Here is a 15,172-nt window from a genome sequence, read left to right as displayed (position 1 = left end):
GTGCGTAAATAATTTTCCTTTGATAAGACTGATGTTTGTTTAGCTATGATATAATTTATTCTTTATAAATTTATTTAACATTTTATAAATTCAAATGTTACTCAGGTTGGTGTACCAATAATTCGCACATCATGCATGTTAGGGAAATACTTTATCTTATTTAATAACTCGAACATAAATAGGTGTTATTTTGCTGAATATTGATATTAATAGATATTACATTGTATCTTTGAAATTGAAAGTATTGCTTCATAGTTTCTTGGGAGAAGGGTGTCCAGTATAAACAAAATTAAAATTCACGACCAGCTCAAAGGGAATGTGTTAGTCCTTCGCTCGGGGATTTGGCCAATTGAGGTTAGGCTTAATTAAGTTCTGAGCGGCTTTTGGGCAGCCGAGAGTGGTAAAAGGAGGTCGGAGGGATGTCGGAGGAGCTCGAGTGCACTGGGCCCAATCGGCGATATTTTGGCAACTACGTCAGCAGGCACTCGTGACTGCCAATGATGACCATTCATATTCATTCACATCCGCTGGCCCCGGCGATGTCGAGCAAATAAATCTGAGCGCGCTGCTAATTTGACGTTCCCCAAAGCGTCCTTAAACCCCCCCCTCGCTCCCTTACTGCTCCACTTTGGCACCCACGCACTTTCGAACGACCAAAAATATCGCTGCATACTTCTGGGCAAAGGCGCTTCGTGTGCCGCTCGGCTTTTCGCTCTCCTCCGATTGGCCGGCTGGCTCCGGCCCACGCACACACTCGCACTCTCACCCACACTGGCACCCGCTCACAGACACGCACTCACACACACGCAGCTGCGAGCCAATGTTGCAGCTATAAAGCAGGCCGACTTTCCTTTTGCGGCACCAAAAGAACTCCGGCTTGCAGTCAAACAGCAGCAGCGGCAGACCAGCGAAACCATCCGGCAAGGACGAGGACGAGGACCAGGACGAAAGACAAGGACATTTGTTTCGGAAAGCAGCCCACCAGCCAAGTGCAAGTAAGTGCGCCCTCCGTTGGCCACAACGTGTGCCCCACGGCTTCAAAATCATCATAGTAGCAATGAGGATTAAATTATAAGTGAGGTTTCGGTCAGCAACAATCGGGTGATTAAGTGATTATACTGAAGAGCCTTAAAAAACCATGTTCCCATCTATTACAGTCTCATTAAAGAAGATACAAAATATTATAAAGTGGTAGCCAAAAAGAGTGATTTTCATTTACAGGCTGAATTCTAAGAACATAATTGTTTCAGTTTATATCAGCAGTAGATTTAGAACAAAATTTGCAGTTTCTCATTTATAAGAGTTAAGGGATTGTTCATGAAGCTTACAAAATTGGATAAAATATTTATTAAATTCAGGGAAATTCAAAGTATTCAGTACGAGCACACTGAAGATTACCGCCCACTCTCGTTTGCCAGTGTTTACTTTAATTGTTAGCCGCTTGTCTTGGTCAACTAATTTCCCAATGCCCTGGAGGATGGTTGCTACTTGTCCGTTCCTGTTTATTTGTCTAATTTAATTGAATCAAATTTGATTTGAAGCCATAATTATGGGCATTTTAGTCAGGGAAATGTTGGGGGCTTTCCACTTCCTTATCCGCTTTGATTTATTTTTGATAACTCCCACTTAAACGCTGCTGGCTGCTGGCAACTCGGCTCACTGCCAAAGTGGAAACTTCAAATCGCTGTGGAAATCGCAGGTTCTCCTCGAGCAAAGTTGAAGATATTAAAATTCAAGACATTCTGGCCAGCAGCCGTATAAATCATGCATTATCCTAGGCGCACGAGAACAGACAGATGGAAATGTTCAGCCAACTTGTTGCCGTTGGTAAACAGAACTTGCTGGCCAAGTTCAACTCAATTTGAGCGACTGCCCTTCCCAGGCGAACATTTAGCATTTAGAGCTGCAAAGGGAAACATAAAATATGAATTATCCACTTGAAATGGACACTTTATGATAATGCCTTGTCGTAAAGGATTTGAAAAGCCAGGACTAATTTTCAAAGGTATTAAAAATAATTTAATCGCAGTGTGAGCAAATGACACTTTTAATTAGTCCAATTCAACTTGATGTTACAGTCGAGCTACCCTAAACCTAACTTTCCGCAAGACAACTTTCAGTTTGTAACTTTCAACTTGGCTGTCGACTTTGGTTAATCGCGGAAAACCGCTCAAACTCTTGACCTGACTTGTTGCCGCATTTAATTTGCTTTTCCCGGCTCCTCTGCTTCTTTCCACTTGAGTTCGTGTAGCTAATCGTGTGCCTATTGTTCTGAATCTCTTCATCGCGGCGAGAAAGAACAATCTGAGCAACTGAACTGATCCGATTTGAAGCGATTTGTGCCAAAGGCACGCTTCCATTGGATGACCTGGTTTGCAGCTGTTTGTGTTGTCTTTTTGCCTGAATTATCAGTCCGTGATTAGAGAATTTCACACGGAAACTGTGCTCCCGGCTGCTGCTGAACTTTGGGCTACACTATTGATTTATGAAAAACAGTAGTAGCCTCATTAGAAATTCTCCCCTTTAAGGCAGATAAATGAAGTACTTCCTTTTGGGGCGGGGATCTGTCTTTTATATTAACCTGTCCTTATTTAAAACATTGGCAAGCAGAGAGTGGGGATACGATTAAAATATATATTTGCCAACTAGCCACTACTTTTCGCGAGTGCATTGAATATATTGGAGGGAACAGCAGCACCTGTGGAAAGTTTTTGAAACGCACGATTTACGGCGCTCGGAACGGGTATTAGTGACAGAGTTGTGGCAGCAACAGCTCATTAAGGCATTATTATCACAACTAAATAGCTGGGAAAATTGATAAGCCCAAGGGTCGAGTGCTGGCACGGCCCTGCGCCTTGGTAAACTATAATTATTATTATACTATATTATATTTGTATTTTTTGTATTCGTGTAATGAGTGCGCTGTTATTGTTTTCGCACGGCGTGGGTGCATTTATTGTGTTGATTTTTACTGGTCCGCCACTGGCGCTCCACATATTAATTTTCACTTATCGGCCCGCCATAAATTTAGCCCCGACCAGTGGCTGAAAATAGTCCGGGGATCCGAGGGGCGAGTGGAAATGGGAAAAGTGTGGGAGTGAGTGCGCGTGACACGGATTGAGCGGAGATTACGGAAAAGATCGCCGTTTATCAGCGGGGCGAGATTTCGATGTGGCATATAGATCCGGCGACTTCATGGATCGGCCTCAGTCGCTGGCGGGAGCTTGAAAATGTGAAATCGCGCTCAGGGATTCGGCCTGATTCGGTGGAATTGCCATATCAAGCTGGACTATTGGCAAGCACATCCGCCCCAACCATATCTGTGATTATATAGTAGCCATCTAGCGAAATACCGCACACACTTATTCTAAACTACTACTGATAGCCGCTGCAACAAGCAAAAAACAAAGAAAACTGCCGTATAAATCTCACCCAGCCCAGAACGGCTAATCAGTCTGATTGAGGTGAGTTATTCAAGCTGCAGTGGAAGGCGACACGCGACCAGGTTCGGTGCTCAACAATACAAATAAAAGTACGGCGACGGGGCGTATGATTGATGGGCAATTGCGCCATTAGCGGTTATATCTTTTAATATATCTTAACGAAGTGTTTCAAGCGTCTATGGTTAATACAACTAATTTATTGAAATCAAGTTCAGTACTTTACTCACTAAATATTTGACAATGCCTTTAGCTTAAAATTAAAAAGGGCAAATAATCATAATTTGTATTCAAAGTGTTAAGGTTTATTTTTAGCCAGCAAATATCGCAATTGATTTGCTTTTTAAATTTGTAGATATTTTACAAGCAAGCTACTCAGTACGCGATAACATACTTAATTACGCACACATGGCGTATGATTGATGGCGTAAAGGGCATCAGCTGTTGGCAAATTTTAATCGGTTTAATTTCAGCCTTAGGCTCGCATACAATATGAAATGTAGTAGGAAATGCTTACAGCTCCCATCCAATTAAATGACTTATCTTTTATCTTTGAATAGTCTTGGGAAACCCATCCGCAAGATGATGAACTCTTACAGAATTCAAAGCACGTAATAAACAAATGTTTGTGCAACTTCCACCTTTTGGCCTCAAGTCACACACATACGCCCAGGCTGATTGTCTTTGCGTTTTGTGTGGGCGTTACATAAATCATAGTTCAAAAGTTTTTGCGGTCCGGGATTAGCCCTTAACTGCATTTGAACTCTAGGATTCGAATCTGATTCAGACTCCGATTCCAACTCGCTCGTCGCGTTGTGTTCGGATTTCCTAATTAGTGTTATGCCCCGCGGTGAAAGTCGCATTGTCATCGCCAGACTGCCGGATTTCAACAGGTGCTCATCCCTTTCTCTACTCTTCCTCCCACCAGGTATCATGAAATCCACCATTTCTTTGCTACTGGTCGTCATCTGCACCGTGGTCCTGGCCGCGCAACAGAGCCAAGCGAAAAGTGAGTACAGCAATAATCCATTTAATTATAGTTATTAAAAATTATTTCCTAATTTTAAGTACTTTTTTTCAGAAAATTAAGATATTTTTTGAACCATTAACTTTTGTAGTTTTGATAAAATCTTGTTCTTGTTAGTTTTATAAATGAAATAAGAACCCATTTTCAATTTCTTTCTACTTAAATTCCATTTTAATTTATGATTTTTTAAACTAAATGTATAAGTTTCCCTTTCATTTAAAGTTATTTAGTTTTTCCCTTTCCCGGTTTAATCTCGATCTCCACTCTTAAAGTTTCCCACCGAAGTATGCAGGTGAATTTGCCATGAAATATTCATTAAATTGCAGTGCGAAAAACAAAGTCATAAATGGGTGCCGATATCCACACATTCACCACCCATCGAGCTGCATCAATTGTTGCAGTTTAATGCAACGCAAACAAGCCGGCGTCTTTGTTTTTCCAGCTGTGGGAAAGTTAAATGGCAACAACAAGGGCGTTCCCCACTGCGACATGAAAAGGGGAAAATAGGGAAAGTGGGGGCCATTTCCGTTTCCCGTGCAAGCTGCAACTATCTCGAAGACACAAGTCATGAGCGACATCATTTTCCTTAAATGTCAAGTGAATCTAGGCATCCGCTTTCATTCAGATCCCATCTGTTCTGCCATTCAGCACTCAATTACCAAAAGTTTTGAATTTGATTGCCTCTGAAACGGCATTTAAGATGTTGGAAAGCTAACTTATTTAGAGCTCCCCTGCGATTACATGGGCATTATAATATAATATGTAGGGCAGGATTGGTAGGATTTTAGAGATACCGTGTAAACTCAACAAAGAGACTTTTAGTGCAGCATAACATTTCACTAACTCAAACCTTAACCCCTTTAAATTTATAAATTAAATAGGTAGAATCTAATTTCGGATGTTAGTAGTTGAACCCATTAATATTCCCTTCGCTTAGAGGTACCGATATTCGATTGACTTCCATTTGAGTAACCATAGTCCCATCAGCTTAGAAAAGTCCTACCGGCCCCCTTCCTCTATTAAAATTCTGCGTATGTCAAGGACAACTCCCAAGTGTGCAACACGAAAATTTATGTTTGCCTGTGTGGGCGGAAATCCAAAAAACGGCAGAAAGTCAAAAGTTTGTTCACACACAGCCAGACAGACACAGGCAAACAAACGAAACTGAGCCGTCATGGGGTCAAATGGTTATCGCCGGATGTCTCTCTTGAGCTTTGGCCTGCGATTAAAGATTTTGGCAGTAACGAAATCCGAAGGAGCAGACTACCTCCATTAATGGGAAAAGTATTTTGGGGCGGTGCGTTGGGAAATGCACACGCATCGGTGGCAAGTTAAAGTGATGTGGGGATGGTTCCCGTTTTGATTAGGTTTCAGTTCAGTTCACTTTAAATTGGATATTAATAACTAAAGGTTATAAATGGAAATGAGCTCATTAGATAATTATTTTATTTTTATTTTTTATTAGATATTTTAAAAATTATATTTGCTTTTAAATTTCTCTTATATTTTACCTTCTAACTTAAGCTCTTCAAGTGCTTTTAAATTAAGTTGACATATTTTCAATCTTTTGCAGAGGGATGCCAGGCCTACGGTCATGTGTGCTACGGTGGTCATGGCAAGCGCTCTCTGAGCACCGGATCCGGGTCCGAAACGGGAGTGGGAATGGGCGAGGCAGCCACCGGAGGGCAGGAACCAGACTATGTGCGTCCGAATGGCCTACTGCCCATGATGGCGCCAAATGAACAAGTGCCGCCCGAGGGCGACTTTAATGACTATCCCGCCCGTCAGGTGCTTTACAAAATCATGAGATCATGGGTAAGTGACCTTTATTCTTCGCTCTATATTTGGCAGCACATGAAGATGAATATAATCTGTTAAACTATCGTGATTGTTTTAAAGTACCCAAAATGATTTCGGATTGGATGTAATTTACATACTTATGTACGTTTAAACGTCTTTAAATGTGATTTCAAACCATGGCTTCTCTGTGGTGAACATACAAATGAGTTTAGGGATTCCGGTTGAAAAACTCGATTCGAATAGGAATAATGTTGACCCTCTTTACTAACGACTGTATCCCCTTTTAGTTTAACCGACCTCGCCGACCCGCCTCTCGCCTGGGTGAACTGGATTATGCATTGGCCAATTCCGCCGAAATGAATGGTGTAAACTAAGGCCAGAAATGTTATCAAAATACGACTTTCCACAAAGTACAGTAAAACCGGAAACAAGCCTCAAGAACAAGAGCAACAAAGACAGCAACAGCAACAACAACAACAGCAACATCAGCGACAACACATGAATTACTTATTAATGTTAATTACTTTCGCAACTTGTATAAAATGTTTGATAAATGTCTACACATACCAAGCAGTCAATTTTCATGCTAATTGCATAAGCATCGAACATAAAAACCCAACTGAAATTTTTAGGGGCTGGTAAGGATTTCAGTGCCAAAAAAAAGGAGCAGACGAGGAAAAATAAATCGAAGAAAACGGCAAAGACAGCGTGTTTCACTGTTCATATGTTAAATACGTATATTTTATTTATGTTTATTTACGAGGAAAGCTAAAGACTATATATAGTTGTAATTTTATTTAACATACAAAATATATACATATTAACTTTGTAAACTGTGTATGTTAGTCTTTATAGGTGTATATGTATATTACGGCTGCGCAACACTAACATATTGTTCACAACAGTTTTATTTATAAAGAGATGCTTGGTTAAATAAATAATATAATGTGCTACAAGAGCCTTCAAATTCAACAATTGTTTGTTTTTCCCTTGTATAAACTATTGCAGTGCTATTTGAATTGAGGAGCTTCTCCTCATCCTGGCTTCTGGCTAAGACAAAATGATTACCTCCATCCAATCATTTCTTTGGGTTAACCTTCACGCCTTAGAAGTGGCTAGAGCAGATCTATTAACGTTCTACGAAAATTCTCCTTTGTTGGCTCCTGCTGATGTGTCACTTTATTGAACCTGTAACCTTCCGTCGCCATTTAGGTTCATAAAGACGATTTACAAAGCTGTGACTTCAAAAAGGAAAAAATAAGAGGATTTTGATTGAACCAGACGTACAGTATTAAATGTTTGAAATTTCAGTTTGGCGCAAAAGGGGAGTAAAATACCGAACACCACTTTGAAAAATGGTTAGTATGTAGTTTGGTATATTTGAATACGGTTTAGTGCAGTGTTTTCAAGCTCCGGTCACACTACTCCACACGTGTTTCTGCCGTAAACATTTTCAGCATGTTGCAGTAATCGTGGACTTTAGCTGAAAAAAATCGAGAAAGCGACCGAAAGAGACATTTCAGACAATAAAATGACGCACCTGCGGTTGGTGGATAAGCCAGAGTCGGAGGAGCGGAAATCTGTGTTCAAGGAGAGCAGCTGCATCTTCCGGCGGAATCGAGCCCTTGGCTATGTGAGCAACCAGGTTCCGGCAGTCACCCGCTATGTGCAGCGTCGTCGGGACACTTTGTTGATCACCTGCATCGGCAGATCCTTCCAGGTGTACACCGCAAACCACTTCCGGCTGCTGCACGTAAGCGGCTTGCATCCGGACGAAATCACTGCTCTGGCCACGGATCGACTGCACACGTACACAGCGAGCAACAAGTGCATCTTCGCGTGGCGGGCGGGCAAACACATCCGGCACGTATACCGCGGCCATCTGAAGGATGTCCACCTCTTGCTGCCTTTTGGTTCCAATTTGATAGCCATCGATCGGCAGAATGTGCTAAAAGTGTGGAACATTCCCACCGAGGACGTCTATTTGGAAGTGCCCTTCCGGCCCGAGGAGTTCCAGATCACCGCGGTGACCCATCCGCCCACGTACATCAACAAGATAGTACTAGGCTCCCAACAGGGCCAACTGAAGATCTTGAACATAAAGAAGAACAGTGTGGTGTGCACTTTGAGTCACCACGATAGCAGGATCACTTGCATTGAACCGTCTCCTGCTTTGGATGTCGTGGCCGTGGGACACGGGGATGGCACTATTATCCTGCTTAACCTAAAGTTCGACGAGGTGCTAATGAGCTTCCAGCAGGATTGGGGTCAAGTTACAAAACTCTCGTTTCGTACCGACGGCCCACCAATCCTTGTGTCCGCCTGCAGCAATGGTTACATGGCCTTCTGGAACCTGGAGGAGCGGAAGCTAGCCGGCCAGGTGCAAGCGCACGAGGAGTCGGTGACCACGGCCATTTGTCTGCCCAGCGAGCCCGTGGTTTTCACCACTTCACCAGACAACTCCATGAAGATGTTTGTTTTTGATATGCCCGATGGTGGTGCTAGACAGCTGAGAATCCGCGAGGGACACACAAAGCCGCCGTTTTGTATTCGCTACCACGGCAGCTCAGGAGTCTCCATTTTATCTTCGGGCGAAGACAGCACCATGAGGGTCTTCTCCACCATTTCCGAATCGCTGAACAAGAGCATGGGCAGAGCAACATACAATCCAAAGGCCACAAAAAAGAAGAGTAAGACTTTTGGTTATTGTTATTCCCTTTGAGATCGCATTTTTAAGATGCAACGTTTTCTTGCAGATCGCTTTGAGCACGATAAATTTGGTATGCCACCTATCCTGGAGTTCACATCGGATACGGCTCGCGAAAAGGAGTGGGATAACATCGCTGCCATCCATGCGGGCATTATTCAGACGACAACCTGGTCGTTTGGCAAGAACCGTATGGGCGAGCACCGCCTGGTTCCGAAACAGTTCCAGAACAGCAACCGCACCAACTTCCAGAGTGAGACCACATGCATTGTACTGACGCACTGCGGCAACTTTGTGATCATTGGCTATAGCAGTGGCGACGTTGAGCGCTTTAATATCCAGTCTGGTTTTCGTCGCGCTAGCTATGGCTCGCCAGGCCACAAGAAGGCAGTTCGCGGCTTGGCCAGCGACAATCTTAACCAAACCGTCATCTCTGGCTGTTCGGAGGGCCTGCTTAAGTTCTGGTCATTCAAAGGAAAGGGTAAGGAATTGTGTTCAAAATAAGATAATAAACCATTTTAATTTCTTACTATCCTTCAGTGGACAAGCCCTTGGCGACTCTGCGCCTGGCAGATGGAATCGCCCTTATTCGACAGCATCGAGAGAGCTCCATGCTGGCCATAGGCTTGGAAACTTTCAAGATCTTTGTGGTGGACATGCACACGCGGGTCATTGTTCGCAAGTTCGTCGGTCACACAGCCAAGCTGAATGACCTCACGTTCAGCCCGGACAGCCGCTGGCTGATCACCGCAGCCATGGACTCCACTATCAAGGTGTGGGACATACCCTCTTCCTATATGGTGGATCACTTCCGTGTCGAGGCTCCTTGTGTATCGTTGAGCATGTCGCCCAATGGCGACTTTCTGGCCACCGCGCATGTTGGCCTTTTGGGCATTTACCTGTGGGCCAACAAGACGCTGTTTAATCAGGTTTCTTTGCGCTCCATCGATCCCTTGGAGCCGGCTCCATACGTGGGATTGCCCACCAATGTGTGCGATGCCATGGAGCTGGAGGATGGCATGAAGGAGCTAGAGATTGACGAAGAGGACGAGTCAAAACTCGGAGAGCTAGTTGACACCAAGTACGAAACTCCAACTCAGCTGTCCGAGGAGCTAATAACGCTATCCGGGTTGGCTGCATCTCGTTGGCAGAATCTGTTGGATTTGGAGCTCATTAAACAACGAAACAAGCCAAAGGCCCCACCAAAAGCTCCCAAACAGGCTCCCTTTTTCCTGCCCACCGTTTCGGGACTGGAACTGCGCTTCGATGTGCAGAACGGTCAGAAGGAGGAAGAATCCCGAATCCGGAAGGCTTCGACTCTCAACAATCTTACTGCATTTGGCCAACTACTGGAGGAAACTGCCGACACTCTGGATTTCCCACCGGCTGTGGCTCACTTGACCCAATTAGGACCCTCGATGGTTGACTTTGAGATCAAATCTTTGCACCCGGAGGCTGGAGGAACACTGCTTGCCATGCTGCAGTTCCTTAAACTCGTTAAGTTTATGTTTGGGACCAATCTCAACTTTGAGCTGGCTCAATCGTATCTGAGTGTATTCTTGCGATCCCACGGTCTCGGGCTGACGGAGTCTCCGGACTTGGTAAAGGAGCTGCGCAGTGTCTCCCAGGTGCAGCAGGAGGCTTGGCAGCGTGTGGAGGAGAAGCTCATCTATGGAACTGGAGTTGTGGCCGCCCTCCGAAACTTCGCGCATTAGATGCAAGATTATGTTGTAGTTCATTTTGATATTTTGTAAATAAATTTACAAAACATTTTACATTTTGAATTTGCTTTTAATGTTAGTACCTCGCAGATTCATTTGAATGATGATTATTTATCCACAAGAAATACAAAGCCCTCATTTCATTCTGAACGATTAAATGGCATCTTACAATTTACATCGCAAAGTATACTTCCTCTTTCTTTTTATCTACTAATCCCAGATAGCATTTTAAATAAGGTACTCCAAAAACGGCCGCCGGCAAAACTAATCACGCCAAGCACCTTTACTTTGTCATGCCTGATATCTTTAATTGGCATAAGACGAATGATTCACACCAGCGGTGACTACGCAGCGATTGTAGAATTAAATGGGGGCAAGTGAGACTGGAACTATGGGAAGAAGAATATACAGCGATTGGGTTGAAATTGTGTATTAATTATTTATTTGTTATATCCGTTTAAACTAACGCTTTTATTTATGCTGGAATTAAATAACTTAAACTTGTTTCTAGACGCGTTCGCTGGCGCGGACTTTAGATACGGTTCTAGTGGCGGCTGATTTCAATTTCAGTTTAGTTTAGTTTCAGTTTCCGTTTTCGATTCTTTGACAATCCAACGCAACATAAACGTACAGAAAAATGTTGGTTTACAAACAACCACGCGTTATAGACATAGTGCATATATCTGATAAGTTCCTTTGATTTATACCTAAATATCGTAGCTTGCATGAAATAACTTTAGATCTCGATTGGTTGGGTCTCCTAGTGTGAGTTGGATGGTGTTTTAAGGTGCTTTTGGGAGTTCTTCGGCCCTTGCAAGCGCAATTACAGTGTTCCGGGAGCTGGTTTACATAATATTACGGCTTGTTGGTTGGGGTATTATTAGGGTTGTGTGTCCGGAGATGCAACACGCAGCGGGGGCGCTTAACTCGATGTGCACTGCTGGACGCGTGGGCCATCCTGATAGCCGCCATCGTCCTCATCGTAGGCCATGCGCTGGTGTTGCTGGCGACGTTGCTTGGGATCAAAGTCCTCCTGCGAAAGATAGACGAATCGATAAATACATAAAAATGGATAGAATTGACCTATTTTTGCCAATCTATGTATATCATTCCAGTCCTCCCCTTTACTCACACCCCAAATAAGATACTCACCAAAACCGTCTGCTCCGCATCGATTGGAATGTCAACCTCCGGCGCCGGGGGTAGGCACTGTTTAAGCGTGGGCACCACCGACGGATTGATCACATCCGGGAAGATCACCTCGAATTGGATGATCAATGTGCCCTTCTCCATGGGGTTCTTGAAGATGGGCATACCCTCCTCGGAAATACACTTGGTCATCTCATGCCTGATAACCTCGCCGGGCTGTGTGGACACAATCAGGTCGCGATCATCGAGCGTTTTAACGATTCGCTGGAATCCGCAGAGTGCTTCGACCAGTTGCAGCGGCATCTTCATCATCAGATCCTGTCCGGCGTGCGCGAATGTGGAGTGCTCCTTCTCGTCCAAAAGAATAATAATATCGCCCGGCTGAGATTCCGGCTCATGATCGCCCTCTCCCGTGAAGACAATCTTCTGGCCATCCCGCATTCCCTTCTCGATGTGCACTTCCAGTACCTTGCGTTCCCGCACCGTCTTGCGGCCACTGCAGTTCTTGCAGCGATCCTTCTCCTGAATGGTTTCACCAGTTCCCGAGCACTTGCGGCACACCTGCTCGATGTGCTGCATGATGCCGGGGGCGATCTGCTGAACCCTGGTCTCCACACCGTTACCACGGCACTGCATGCACTTCTCAATGCTGCCCTTTTTGCCGCCGCGACCCTCGCACTTGTCGCAGATCACATTCTTCTGGAGCTGCAGCTTGCGGGTGGCTCCATTGTACAGCTCCTCCAGCTGTACGGACATCTGGTGCACCACGTCCTTGCCACGCCTCTCGCGCCTGCGTCCACCGCCGCCACCTCCGAACCCAGCGCCAAAGAACTTCTCAAAGAAGTCCATCGGATTGCGGAAGTCCCCGGAATCGGCACCGCCCTTCTTGATGGCCGCCTCGCCGCCATCGTCGTACACCTGCCGCTTGTCCGCATCGGAGAGCACCTCGTACGCCTGCGAGATGGCCTTGAATTTCTCACCCTCGTTGGGGTTCTTGTCCGGATGGTACTTGAGGGCCAGCTTCCGATAAGCCTTCTTCAGCTCGTCGGGCGTGGCATTTGGCTTCACGCCCAGCAGATCATAGTATCCAGTCTCCTTGACCATCTTGTTAGCTGTTTACTGTAAACAGACCAAGTAGTTTAAGATTACTATCTGGGAAAGCAAGTAAAATACAGACTTAGGAACACATTTGTGGAAAACGAAAACAAAAAAAAATGAGAAACGTCCAAAGTTCTCCATTCAATTACCAAAAATACCAAAAAGTATAAAAATTTCAACCGATTTGGATGCTTGTTCGCATGAAAATTACAATTTTTTTTGGTTGAATTGTTTCTATGGCAGCGAGTTTCCGATGAAAGTTATTTTCTGTTTTGCCTCTAATTACACCTCAATCACCTCAAGTCATAGTTCATAGGGCTGATGAAAACTCCTCACTAATAATGTAAACAAAAATCAGTGACATATTTTATGTTAGGCATCACTTTACAAAAAAAAAAAAAAAAACAGAAACCTCTCGAGCATATGACCTTTTGTTTATTGATTTCTACAGCTGTGACTCGATTTCAATAGACATTTTTCTCGGTGTAAACCGGGGGGAGAAGGAAATGGGTAGGCATTGCCGGAAGCTAGAGCCCGGGTTTCAAGGTCGTTACGCCGCCATGTGTTCGCAAAAATAACTGCGACGTTTTCTAGTCGATTTTCTAGAACAATTTTCGTATTTCAATACGGCGAGCAGCTGACGCTCTCTTCCCCCCTCTCACCAACACCTGGCTCTCTTTCGCACGCACACATACACACAGTTTCTAGAAAATTTCGTCAGCACAATGCAGCCCTGGTTTTGCGAACGGCGACTGCAAAGCGGAGAGCGTAAAAATGAAAAAAACGGGAAAAGAACGAAAAGCAGACGAAGGGGAAAGGGCAGAGTCGAAAATAAGAATGGAAATTAATTCTAGAAGCAACTATCGATTTAGAAGGCAAATCAATAGATAAATTAATTATATTTTCACCAGTGGCTAGCACACCAATACCCCTGACTGTGCGCTTGTATGGGTACCAACATGTGCCGCGCAAGACGCTGCGTCAGAATAATTCGATTGAACAAAGAAGAGAAGAAAACCCAGAGAGCCATCGATTTTGCAAAACTAATGCCAAAAATCGAAGGCAAATCTCCGGCAAAAAACTATTATCGCTGATTACTTAACGGTAGTGATGAGAAAACCAAGCGCAAAAGGAAGTGTCTACCAAGTAGACACACACATTGGCAAACGCACAATGCGAAGCGAAATGTGCAAAATCAGGTGGTAATTTTAATTAGCCCAGCAGAACCGCAGCTTACCTTTTCCTCGTGTCGTGTCGTGCCTAAAGCGAATGGTAACTTTCGTAGCCCGATTCCTCGAATTATCACTTTTACAACAAATTTAATTCACGTCGAATACTTTTCAACAGCTTACTATGGCCGCCACGCTAGGAAGAAAACTGGAAAGCAGTGTGACCAGCCGAGCATTATGAAAAACACACCAGACTACTAGGGTTGCACCCGACAATCTAAGCTGTAGCTACATCTAGCTATTTTCTGAAAATTGCCAGAGCCCAGCTCTTGGCTATTAAAGTTACCTAGAAATTTTTGTTATCTTGACGTGAGGCGCATTAAATTTATTTCTTTAAAAGTTATAGCCACAACAAAAAGCATTATGTGTTGTATAATTACATATATTATTTATTTAATATTCTTTTTCTACAGTTGAGGTCTTCTCAAAACATACTTTCTTTATATTATAACTCGTATCAGCAATTTCGCGTCGTTAGCCCTGGTTAGCGATTTTCATCAGCTGTTTTACATCCTCATCAATGGTCACACTGTTTTCAACTTTGATTATTTAATAAATTGTTTATTAAATGTTGAGATAAAACTATATTTTCGAAATGAGACACGTGCAATTTCTGGCCCGCACTGTTTTGGTGCAAAACAATAATGTGGAGGAGGCGTGTCGTCTGTTAAATCGCGTGTTGGGAAAAGAAGAACTGCTCGATCAGTTTCGCCGCACGCGATTCTACGAAAAGCCGTATCAGGTTCGTTTTAAATAACTAAACTATTGATTATATTTTAATGACTTCATCTATTGTTTAGGTCCGTCGTCGCATCAACTTCGAGAAATGCAAGGCCATTTACAACGAGGACATGAACCGAAAAATTCAGTTCGTACTGCGCAAAAATCGCACCGAACCTTTTCCTGGATGCAGTTAGTCGCATTTTAAACTAGGTTTTGTGGCAATAAAATGTAGGAATTAAATTAAGTGTTTATTTTATTTAATACCCGAATAACCATGT

General features: G+C 43.8%; 4 protein-coding genes across 5 annotated transcripts; 3 read left to right on the top strand and 1 right to left on the bottom strand.

Annotated features, from left to right (window-relative positions):
* The first annotated feature begins 870 nt into the window (after nucleotides 1–870).
* Nucleotides 871–6,969, top strand: LOC122621102 (neuropeptide CCHamide-2). Of its 2 annotated transcripts, none has more exons than XM_043798855.1 (4): nucleotides 871–995; nucleotides 4,369–4,449; nucleotides 6,041–6,282; nucleotides 6,555–6,969. In XM_043798855.1, exons 2-4 carry the CDS (start codon nucleotides 4,374–4,376, stop codon nucleotides 6,639–6,641), a joined length of 405 nt encoding a protein of 134 aa, XP_043654790.1. In that variant the 5' UTR covers nucleotides 871–995; nucleotides 4,369–4,373; the 3' UTR covers nucleotides 6,642–6,969. The 2 variants fall into 2 exon arrangements, with proteins under 2 accessions (XP_043654790.1, XP_043654791.1); XM_043798856.1 differs by lacking the exon at nucleotides 871–995 and adding an exon at nucleotides 3,215–3,464.
* A 720-nt stretch (nucleotides 6,970–7,689) lies between these two features.
* LOC122620143 (WD repeat-containing protein 36) lies at nucleotides 7,690–10,749 on the top strand. Its single transcript, XM_043797472.1, has 3 exons — nucleotides 7,690–8,957; nucleotides 9,024–9,455; nucleotides 9,515–10,749. Exons 1-3 carry the CDS (start codon nucleotides 7,799–7,801, stop codon nucleotides 10,687–10,689), a joined length of 2,766 nt encoding a protein of 921 aa, XP_043653407.1. The 5' UTR covers nucleotides 7,690–7,798; the 3' UTR covers nucleotides 10,690–10,749.
* A 365-nt stretch (nucleotides 10,750–11,114) lies between these two features.
* LOC122620144 (dnaJ homolog subfamily A member 4) lies at nucleotides 11,115–14,335 on the bottom strand. Its single transcript, XM_043797473.1, has 3 exons — nucleotides 14,180–14,335; nucleotides 11,848–12,963; nucleotides 11,115–11,728 (listed from the first exon to the last, which is right to left on the bottom strand). The coding sequence occupies exons 2-3, from the start codon at nucleotides 12,946–12,948 to the stop codon at nucleotides 11,618–11,620; spliced, it is 1,212 nt and encodes a 403-aa protein (XP_043653408.1). The 5' UTR covers nucleotides 12,949–12,963; nucleotides 14,180–14,335; the 3' UTR covers nucleotides 11,115–11,617.
* Nucleotides 14,336–14,669: 334 nt separating this feature from the next.
* On the top strand, nucleotides 14,670–15,138 carry LOC122620145 (28S ribosomal protein S21, mitochondrial). The gene is made up of 2 exons (XM_043797474.1): nucleotides 14,670–14,913; nucleotides 14,972–15,138. Exons 1-2 carry the CDS (start codon nucleotides 14,767–14,769, stop codon nucleotides 15,086–15,088), a joined length of 264 nt encoding a protein of 87 aa, XP_043653409.1. The 5' UTR covers nucleotides 14,670–14,766; the 3' UTR covers nucleotides 15,089–15,138.
* The last annotated feature ends 34 nt before the right edge of the window (nucleotides 15,139–15,172 follow it).

Source organism: Drosophila teissieri, chromosome 3R, assembly GCF_016746235.2.
Source record: "Drosophila teissieri strain GT53w chromosome 3R, Prin_Dtei_1.1, whole genome shotgun sequence".
In the NCBI taxonomy this organism is placed as follows: Eukaryota; Metazoa; Arthropoda; class Insecta; order Diptera; family Drosophilidae; genus Drosophila; species Drosophila teissieri.
This window is presented reverse-complemented; position numbering and strand designations above follow the sequence as displayed.